The sequence below is a fragment of the Xyrauchen texanus genome, chromosome 20, assembly GCF_025860055.1.
Source record: "Xyrauchen texanus isolate HMW12.3.18 chromosome 20, RBS_HiC_50CHRs, whole genome shotgun sequence".
Classification (NCBI taxonomy): Eukaryota; Metazoa; Chordata; class Actinopteri; order Cypriniformes; family Catostomidae; genus Xyrauchen; species Xyrauchen texanus.
In genome coordinates, this window is record NC_068295.1 from 20,133,877 (window position 1) to 20,145,523 (window position 11,647).

The following is an 11,647-nucleotide window of genomic DNA, read 5'->3' on the forward strand; positions in this document are numbered from 1 at the left end:
CAACGCATTTTGTAAACAAAATGTAAGTTTTATGTAAACAAATTCTGTATACATACACACTGTAAACAATATAAACTGCAAATATTAGTGGTGTAAAGGTTCAAATTTCTCGCGGTTTAAGTGTCATGGTTTCGATACGGTTCAGTATTTGCTTTGTTCCGTAAAAAAAATATTACAGCCAAATCCATACAAATAATCTATTTGGTAAAAACTTAAACAGGTTTGCCCTTAAATAACATTGTTTTACAACAGTAACCATAGTTTAACCATGGCATTTGTAGTAAAATCATAGTAACCACAATATAAACATGATTACTGTCATGATTACAATATATAGTAAAATTATGGTTACTATATAGAAACTACAGTATTACTGTTATAAAACCATGGTTAATTGTATCAAAACAATGATTTCTGCTCAGTAAACTATGGTGACAGCAGTCATGGTTACTACAATATTACTATAGTAAAACCATGGTTAATTATGTCAGCGTCCTTAACTAAAAAAACATTTTCTCTAATTACTAAATCAACATTTTAACTTAATACCTGCAATAATACGCTACAAACATCAACATGAATTAGACTTCAAACTCATCTTAACATATATTCAATATTGGGAAGCTGTACATCATTATAGAAGGAATAAAATTGCTATTAAAATGCATAAGAGAAGGGATGTTGTGATAATGAGTATTTTAATAATATGTGGAAAACCCACATGAACACCCCAAGCACTTTAGTTATTGTTTCATGTCTTTCCGAATTAGCACTTTATTGTCTGCTTAAAAATGGAAGGGAGAGTGTGCAGTTTTGGCGTAAGCAATTAATCATGTATCAACGTATTACTATAACGGCATCATAATGCTATTAATCAAAGAGCATTATTTAGAGTTGGAGTACTCGAGTTTGGACTCAGACTCGAGTCCGAGTCCAATTTTAATGGACTTGGACTTGTCAAGGACTCGGATGCAGTTTACTCAGTCTTGACTCGGACTTGAGCCTTTGGGACACAGGATTGAGTTCAGCCGAGTCCATGACATTTGTCATCCAATGAAAAGAAATGCATAAATACATGACAAAACAGAAATGAATGAACACATCTCTGTCTGCATGCAGTTGTATTAGCCCCTTAAGTCGTAGATATAGCCAGAGTTGTTTCACTATGTTTAAGCAAACACAAGTACACACACATACGCACGTGCACAGGCCCACTCATCAGTCACCTAATATGGTTGAATGTTACTACAGAAACTACTTTATAACATCGACTACCGAGGTGGCTGGCATGACGAAAACATAAAGACTGGTATATTTCCAATGTAATAGAAACTAAACAAGGCAGTTTCACACGACACAGGACCTGAAAACAAGTACAATTGCGTGCCGTTTGTGCAGTCAAGACGGTGCCCGCATTGCAGTTTCATTGTGGTTAAAAACTTAAAATCAAGAAATTAATTTAGTCAAGTCACACCCACAATGTGTCTCTCACAGTTTATTAAAAACAGCATATCAAAATAAAAATACAAATAAATAGTATTAATATTGGATATTACATCTTTTTAGATGTAATGTATCTACACATGTAGGCTTCTGTAGTATCTTGAGGTTCATGCAGTGTTGTCAGCTTGAACTGGTCCATAATAGCTTGATGAATTAACTGTGTACCTTGTTAAATATTCAGGAAAACAATTGCTAAAGCAGACAGCAACTCTAAACAGATAAACAGCACCTATTTATTACTGATTGACTATTTTCAAAGCATTGACAAGCTGCTTAAAATACATTATTTTACAGCATTTGTCCACCATTCACAACATTCAACCAGGCACAATATAATTTTAGTGAAAAAAAAAAAAAACATCAGTGAAATGTTTTGTTTTTTAATTTAATTATAGGCTGTAAAATAAATGAATTATTCGATGACAAAGTTTGTGTATGAAGTGTATGTTTAAACTTCATGTTACGAGATTAATTTAATTGGTTATGATGTTTTTATTTTAAATTCTTATAAAATTTTTATTGTAAACAACCAGGTAACTTATGCACGTCTTTTTTTTAGCCTACATCTCTGACAATTTTGAAGGACAATTCTGTTACATTTATGACTCAAAATTATTATTCTCCATGTTATTGTGGTTAAAGTACAGCTCAATAAAATTTTCTTTGGTTGGTATTTAAAGATTTCAGACTGATTGCGGACCAACACGGTTGCTGCTCAAGCAAATATCCGCTAGAGGGCAGAGGAGCGGTTGACGACAGCGCTTCCGGGAGCCGGTCAGCAAGTTCTTCTCTCTCTCTCTGCGGCTGTGTCTCGTTTCGAAGGCTGCGTGCCAGGTAAGATGTGTCCTTTGAAGGCTACAGTATACAGAGTTTCCTCCTTTAAACAAGTCTCATTTAAATGAGACGGCCTTCGTAGGACAAACAGAAAAGGAACGTTACATGGTTGCTATGACAGGATGCCATGCAGAGGTACTTTTAGTCTAATACTTTATTTTAATTATATATTATTATAATTATAAATATTATATCATCTGCACCCATCTACTGAGGTACTTCCATTTTTTTTGGACATTTCAGTTGAAGCAAAGAAATGTGGGTTGTGAGTGCCCACGAAGCATCCTCCGAATTCCCATTCAAAGGCTGCATTCAAAGTGTCCTGCTAGCTTTTCTGAAAAAAGACAGCCTCGACGATGATTCAGAAAGAGATTTAAGTAAAGACTAATATTTCTTTAGATAGATTACAGCCGCTCGAGGAAACAGGAAGAACTTGCGTGCGTGTTTTAAATAAACCTTCACGCATTATTGACATATGTGATCAGTATACAGCACTCGTGCCGAGCGTTGTCTGCAAACAGTGCCTGGTTTGTAAAAGTCTTTTGACCATCGCTGTTGTAATTAAATGCAAAAACAAAATGTTCCCAGAAAGGAGAAATGCAGGGGGCTTCTCTATCAGCAGCTCATTTTCTCCACTTGCGATTTTCAACAAAACAAAATGAAATGAAATCAATAACTTAAATTCCCTGATATTTCTAGGTTTTCCAAGACTTGCAACCTTTTGTTACCTGACCAGATAATATAACTTACGACACCACAAAACCCCTCCAACTGGCAGCACTTCCAATCTCCACGCTGGAACACTAGAACTTACCTCACCCCAAGGCCTTGGCGACTACAATTTCAAGCTCTTTAGGATTAAAATTACCATACATATTCTTCCACGCTACAACCAGTAATACATATTCGGATACGACCCCACAACCCACATTTACACCAGTAGCTGAGATGCCTTGACTGGCTCCAGTTGAGTGAGCCGCCGCTGGGTGACAGAGGGCCTTGTGAGAGGTGCCCGGCTCTAAGAGGATAAACAGATGTGAGGTGGGAAGATCACAGCTATTTTTAGTTCCCAGCAGGACGGTGGGCAGGTGGGAACAGGGGGCTTCTCACGCCCTACTGAATCTCATCAGGACCCCGTGCAGTGTCCGCAAGAAGCCATTGGCATCTATACCATCTCACCACTTCCAATGCCAGGCAAAGCTCACTCACACAGCCCAACTGACTAAACCACTCACTGGCCACAATTACATGCTTCTACTGTGGCCCCTTTAATCACCTTATGGAGATCACTCATGGTCTTATCTTTGCCACTACATCCCTGCACATTCTCTCGCCTCTCCTTCAGGCTGCACCACAATCTCACTGCTCCATCTCTCAACAAAATCTTACAGTCACAGTACATTAGTGCCACCTGCTTAAAGTTAGATACTAAAACCAAAGTTCTGCTCTTTTTTTGCAGTCACAGAGGAGCATCTAGAAACATTAGTGACCCACAAAAATCTTATATATGTATATGCACTATAAATATACAATATACGTGTGTGTAAACATCCATACATATACACACACACACAAACATACATATACACACACACACACACATATATATATATATATATGTGTGTGTGTGTGTGTGTGTGTGTATATATATATATATATATGTGTGTGTGTGTATATATATATATATATATATATAATGTATAAATATGAGAAACTAAAAACAGGGCTTGACCCTTGGATTCACCTTGGACTTGAGCTTGATTTTAATTACATGTTGACGACCAGCAGAGTCCTCTGCTTTCAGCTTCAGTGTGCTGAACTCTGCATCAATGAAGATCAGCCTGCCAAACAGATCAATAATAGCACACATACACAACACCCATTAGACAGGTCAACAGTGACCAGTACAGAAATCATTTTAGTTCAAACAAATAATTCCATTATAGAGATGAAGGTAATTTTGACAGCTCAATTATTTGACAGAGTTGTTGGGGTGGGATGGTGGGCGATGGAGTGAGCTCTGGATGTGCTTTTCTTTTGTTATATGTCTTTAATGAAAAATAAAATGCATCAGATGGTTTTATTTGGCCATTTGACAAATACTGTCAATTTGTGCCATGTGCATCACACATTTAAGATGGTTTATAAAGTTAAAAATACTTCATATTTTGAAAGTGCATTTTTGTACCCCTCTGTTCCATTCCATTTAAATTATTTTTTTCTGTTTTCATGACTGATAATTGCAGTCAATTCTGAGTACTTAAAAGGGATTGTTCACCCAAAAATGAAACTTCTCTCATTATTTACTCACCCTCATGCCATCCCAGAAGTTTATGACTTTCTTTTTTCAGCAGAACACAAACAAAGATTTTTTGAAGAATATCTAAGCTCCGTAGGCCCACACAACACAAGTGAATGTTGACCAGATATTTGAATCTTTAAAAATGACATAAAGGCAGAATAAAAGAAATCCAAAATACTCCAGTGGTTAAATCCACGTCTTCTGAAGTGATATGATCAATACTTACAGTTGAACTCAGAAGAGTACATACACTAGGGCTCAAATTTTATTTTCAATTATGAATTTGGCTTCCAACGATTCTGAAAACAGACAAAAGAGATAAAACGATGTGCCACATTCCATTTTGCAGTGAAAAACCACAGCATTATATCTTTAAAACATCCTTAATTAAAGTTCAAATAATACGGAAGCGGGTTATGAAAATAAACTCAGAAACTGGTATTTCTCTGTGCGGTCTGCGGCACGCCTATGAGTTTCGTGAAGTGACTGGGGAAGAGATTAAATCTTGTCCCGGCTGATGCACACTGATGACGGGGACGCTCGTCACCCGTGCGCATTTGCTGCAGCTAGATTATAATGTTATGGATCGTGATGTGGTGAATCATAATAAATGAGTCACGTTCACTGTGTCTATCTTATCATGAAGAAAATCGGCGATACGCAGCTCTATTAAGAAGAGAAAGTTTACTTTTTGTGAGTTAAAGATGGATTGAAGTGAAATTAAAAGTGAGAGTGTTGTCAGCCCTTTATACAAAGGAACAAAATATTTTTTTTATTAGATTTTTTGGCTTGTTTGCCAAAATAATATCTAAAACTCATTTAAAACAACATACATTTACTTTAGGAGCTACACTGCAGAATAATTATTTTTTTATCAGAGAATATTGAATACAATTTTGATGGCTTCTATTAAGCCATCACAATTTGATCCCCCTATGATATGTTCATGAACTGGTTTGAACTGGCTCTTGGAGAGAGTTGTGTATTTAATTATTATCTTAGCATGTTTAATATGTTAGATACATTTCAGTCTGGTTTCAGATCTTTGCACAATACTGAAACTGCACTTCTGAAGGTCAGTAATAACCTGTTACAAGCACACGATACTGGATCGCAGTACAACAGTGACCTTTTGATTTCTTTCTCTCCTCAAAGAGCACTTAGATCATGTAATAAACTTCTCTTATCTGTCCCCCGTTGTCGCTGCAAAACTAAGGGTGGTCGGGCCTTCTCTGCTGCAGCTCCCAAACTTTGAAACAGCCTATCCTTTCACATGAGGTCTGCTCCTTCACTAGCTAGTTTTAAATCTGTTGTTAAATCTTGTATGTATTCTGTATCTTTTGATAATTCTTAGCTTAAGTGTTTTATGGTTTAGTTACACAGACTGTATTCTGTTTATTGCGCTGTATATTTTGATTGCCGCATGTTGTTTATTAATGTTGTCACTTGCGTATTTGCTCCTGATTTTTTTTCATGATGTTTTAGATTTTACTGTACAGCACTTTGGTGCAACTCTGTTGCTTTTAAATGTGCTCTAAAAATTAATCTTGACTTGAATATTTAATCAGGGCTCGACATTAACGCTTGTCGAGGACAAGTGGATTTTTGAAGGGGCAAGTTTACTTGCCCGACCTCACAAGCTGATTAAAATGTCAATAACAAAAAAATAACCAGCTACATTTCTGACAGCCTTGGCCTATGCCACTTATTAGAAATGTAATATTTTTTTTCTGCTGTTGAAAGTAATTTTATAATTCGCTAACAATGTAGTAACAGCTGCTCCCTGTTTTATTGACAGGCATCAGATTTGTTTGTGCTAAATATGCTTGTGTTCTGAAAATGCTCACACTAAAAATTCCGCCAAAATGCCTGTCTTGGTGAGGTATTCATGTAATCACAGAAAGTGATGTCGAAAGTGAACATAAACAGCAGAGAAAAAAGTGGATTGTATTAACTTTCTACTTGTAAGTATAAGCTAATAGGCCTGCTGCTGTCTAGAGTGTCATTATAATAATCAAACAACCATAACAAGAAAACGAGTAAACACTCACTGCTCTTGACTGGATAACTTTAGCAGCTTTAAAAAGTATTAATGTATTATAAGCATACAATGAAGACCAGTAATAGTTGTATGTTGCATTTCATTCTGAACATTTACATGAATGCTTGATAGTCTAGAGCTGTTAAAAACGTTTAAAGCTGTTAAAAAAAACACTGAATTGTATTAATTTGTATTTTTCTGTTGTTATTTTTTATCTGTTTCTATTCATTGCTGTTTTTTATTGTTATTTTATTCCTGTTTACAAGCCTTGAATTAATACTTATGAACTTGAAACCATTCTTCCATAATTAACATATTTGTTAGTGTTATTATTTGTTGTGGTTTTGAAGCTGGTATTGAGAATTGTCAAATTTCACAACCAACTACTGTGTGATAATGTATAGCCCTTATTGTACATGGCAGATCTTACTGAATATCATGATGAAAAAGTAGATCTCATTCCATAAAAGTGTGAGCTGCCCTGCTGTAAATGATGGCGATGGAAGCTTTCCTTTATTTGACTACCATATGTGACATACAATAAATATCATATGACAATAGCCTCATCCCCTACCCAGTGCAGTTAACATTTCAAGTTCAAGGAAATCCAATGTTAAACAGACAAGTTCAATAAATGCATGATGTTTCCAAAGTCAATGAGTAGTCAATCATGTTAAATAATCGTGATCTCAATATTGACCAAAATACTTGTGATTATGATTATGATTATGCCAAAAAAACAAAAGAAGAATGTGAAAGTGAAACACCCACCTATCAAATCGCTTCTGAAGATATGGATTTAACAACTGGAGTCTTATGGATTAGTTTTATGCTGCCTTCAAATGCTTTTTGGACCTTCAAAGTGCTGATCACCACTCACTTGCATTGTGTGGACCTATAATGCTGAGATATTCTTCTAAAAATCATCATTCAGCAGAAGAAAAAATGTAATTCACATCTGGGATAGTATGAGGGTGAGTAAATGATGAGAGAATTTTCACTTCTGGGTGAACTATCCCTCTATATTGGAAAATTACAATTCATGTCTTTAGGCCTTGCTTTGTTTCAGCACTTAGCATTACACACTTGTATTTCAACAGCTTACTTACGAGTCGTGTAACAGCATATCGCGTTTAGACAGTGCACGCACACTCAGTGCCCTGAGTGTTTGCAACTTATACTTCTGTGTGAATAAGCCCTCACTTATGTTTTGGCCTCTTCATTAGAAAGTAGAGTGAAATTCTTTGGTAGAGATGAGAGTAGAGACAGACTGAGATATTTGCCAGGCCGATTAATTGGCTAATATTTAGCAATGTTGAGATCGCCGGCATCAACGACAACTGTGCCCACTAGCCAATTAATAGAAGTGGTCATTCTGCCTGAAGTTGCAAAGACTACAACACAATCTATAACAGCCAGTGGATAGTGCACTTTTAAAAGTAAATGTGTCAAATAAGTGGATTCATTTAAATGGATAGTACACCCAAAAATTATTTGCTAATCGTTTTCTCTCATAACCAATAAATCAATTAGATGAATCTTGTGCATCACGTGACATTACATGAGGTTTAGGCACAAAATCACACCAATCAATTAATCAATCATCTCTTTTCAGGAGCTGGAATCCCATTCAGTCACTCTGCATTCAACTGGGATCTCTTGCAAAAGTATCAGGCCTGGATGGCATTCACCTCAGTTGATTGAAACAGCTTGACGGTGGATGTCTTGCTGGGAGGATTGATGAGAGCATTACATTTGCAACTAGAAAATCAGTTCGCCTCATAAATGGTGGAGGAACATTTGGCATGTGTGCATACAAACAGGCCATAGATGAAAGCACAAATCTGTACAAAATATGTTTGTTGAAAGACGAAGGGGGGACGCTGTATTACTGCCAGGGTGCTTTTGTGAAGACTTCTCATCACAGCTTTCCAGATATGCAAAAACCCAGCTCTTGAAAATAGTACAGTTATTCCATTCTCATAGGTGCCACCAGGGATCATGGGTTTTAAAATATAACAGCTAGCTACAGTGAGATGGCGAGATGACTAGCCAATAGGAAAGCTGCTCAGGTGTCATTATCTTGGCGGGGTGTTAAAAGACCACAGCGAGAGTCCCTATGCTTCTCTCTCATACATGTGCAAGGTGTGACAACCTCTCACCACAGCTCCCATGTACCAATTGTCTAAAAAACTCTGAACAATTTTAGATGACGATGTCAGATCAAATGCAATATCTCACAGTAAAATAGGAGCAAAATGGGATCAAAGTCAAAATATTCTACTTTCATTTTCTTATGACCTAATGGTTTTCTCTTATACTCAAAATAGCACACTTACCCACCACTACCAAGCCAGACACTGATGTTTTGTAATTTTCTTAAATATCTGACTCTTTGAACTATTCTGAGGATAAGAGGAGGAAACGGACCTGACCCCATCTATACAGTAATTAACAGTAAATGTGGCTTCTTCAAGGCAACTAAAACTCATTAAAATGACCAGGTTCTGAGGCACTTCCCCCTTCCTAAACCAATCAGGGTCCACAGCTATGCCGGACTTGAGGCTATTAACACAGACACAAATTAAGGATCTTAATTAATCTCAAGTGCATTTACAGATAGCGCTAGTGTATAATACTTCTGACCGCAATTCAGGTCTGAAACGTGCACCTTATTTCCAGCCGAACTTCTACAATTCCCCATTAAACTTGAGAGTGGGTCTCCAATTAGACCAATTTGCATTTGCTAATATCATAATTATATCTTTGAACATTAATAGAAAGTGGAAAATGAGAACACTGAAATCACAGCTTGATACAAGGCTGACAGACACCATATTAGCCCCCTCTATTACAAGTCAAGAAAAGACAGACACACTGAATGTTTTCATGAAATCGTAGCATGTTGATGACAGACATTGCCATTCATGTCCTACACTTTGCACTGTTAAATGCAAATTATGTGCATGCAATTTTAAGTGAACGCTATACAATGCGAAACAAGAGAATCGTGAAGGACACAACTAGAATCATCATACTTATCCCATCCTAAGATCTCCATCTCTGTTATCAGCTGGGAGTAATAGTGAGGTGGTGAAAAGGACTGACATCCTGGTTGGTTCTTCATCGCCACTTCCTGATAAGACATGCTTACAATGAGACACACTGTATTTATTCAATATGCAAGACTTATGTTCTTATTATGCAATTTGATGCTAATAATTACATGATGTACAACATTTAAAGATACCATCATGAATATGTTAATCTTCAACCAAAGGGATAAAAAAAAAATAATATTATATCTATATATATAATAAATACTTAAGCAATATTTACCAATACAGTCCTGAGTTCCAAGATAAAACACATCAAATTAGCTGAATGCTGTAATCTCTGTTAAAATAAAATAAATACAACTATGATTAAACTGTTACTGAATATTAAATCATGTACAGTAGCCTACCTGTTCATATGACTGATGATGGTGACAATCAGAGTTAATAATTAATAATTTTAAATTCATATGAAAATAATGAACTAGTCAGGGTACAACAGGCAGGGTAAAACATAAATATAATCTTTATACCCTTGAGATATCTGATTCCTTTTTTCTACACCACAAACATTGCATAGTAATTAATATATATTTCTAGTATGACGAGAAATAGCTGCAAGCTATTTCCCAGTAAATAACTGTACCTGTTTCACAATACGTTGATAACCATGAAGTAACCGTTTCAATTGCCAACAACTGTGCAATCTGCAAAGCAACCAAAGAAAAGCTAAATAATATGAATACACATTTAAAACACATTAGACCATATTAAAAATCACGAGGTCAAAGTTGATAATAATACAATTATTGATATCACACTCATACTTTGCCTGTTTCATCTGATAATCAGGGGGTAAAGATATTCTTATCCTGAAGTCTTTTTCCTGTCAATAAGAATGATACTTTTAATGATAAGAAGTGGGATATTTGGACAAGACATATTACATATACTGACAACTTATACTTACTAAGTTAACATGACCGTGTCTACTGAGATGTAAACTTTCCTTACCAACACTTTGATGAACCCGTCGTAGACTGTCTTCTCCTTATTAAGCGCAATTATCATAGGGCTCTCTTTCATCAGCAAACAGTTCGTCATTATGAACAATAATATGTCCAAAAAAATACTTTTTAGAGCTGTTTGTAAAGATGAAAACCAGCTAGAACCAACCTTGATAGCTAGCTAATAGGGGAAAAACAAAAGTTTGATTTAATTAAATGTTTCGATAGTCATATAAGTCATATAAAGCTCAGACAAAATCTTTAGGGTAAGAAAATAATTGATTGCTGCTGTCAACAAGCTAAGCGAAAGTAACTTCCCGCGATAGAATCGAGTGTCGCTTACGTCACACAAATTTGAATGGCCGAACTTTATTTGAACACAATTGCTACCGAATTCGTTTGTACATATAAAGCCCGTGGAAACGTTACAATTTTTAATTGGACTCATCGAATCAAAACGCTGTTGAATTGAATAGTAACATTTAAATCTTTCAAAATAAGTCTACCATCTAGTTTCTGAGCTTTAGAACTATTAAAGGGTGTTTTAATTTGCTTGCTTTGACTGAAGAGGAAGTATTTAACCAAAACTACAATAAATAAAGTTCCAAACTTTCAAGTAGGCTAAAACTGACTCTCTTTTAATGCATCTTTATTATTATTCGAAAACACTTAAAACGATTAAACAAATATTAATAAATATAATTAAACCGCTATTATTTATTTATATCACTTTTTATTGCTTGCTTGTGTGTGTGTGTGTGTGTGTGTATGTGTGTGTGTGTGTGTGTATACAGGGTATATATATATATATATATATATATATATATATATATATATATATATATACATACCCTGTATACACACTGGCCATTGGGAGAACCAGGACTCTTCCCGTGGGCCATAT

General features: G+C 35.7%; 1 protein-coding gene across 1 annotated transcript in view; it reads right to left on the reverse strand.

The window, feature by feature from the left end:
* Positions 1-11,047, reverse strand: part of LOC127660975 (E3 ubiquitin-protein ligase FANCL-like) — a 29,952-nt gene extending 18,905 nt beyond the window's left edge. The window contains exons 1-6 of the mRNA XM_052151488.1: positions 10,751-11,047; positions 10,564-10,622; positions 10,383-10,443; positions 10,020-10,076; positions 9,719-9,816; positions 4,082-4,178 (exon numbers count right to left, since the gene is read on the reverse strand). Of these exons, the coding sequence (XP_052007448.1) occupies positions 4,082-4,178; positions 9,719-9,816; positions 10,020-10,076; positions 10,383-10,443; positions 10,564-10,622; positions 10,751-10,840 (462 nt within the window). The 5' untranslated portion in view covers positions 10,841-11,047. The remainder of the gene's footprint in view (positions 1-4,081; positions 4,179-9,718; positions 9,817-10,019; positions 10,077-10,382; positions 10,444-10,563; positions 10,623-10,750) is intronic.
* Positions 11,048-11,647: the final 600 nt, after the last annotated feature.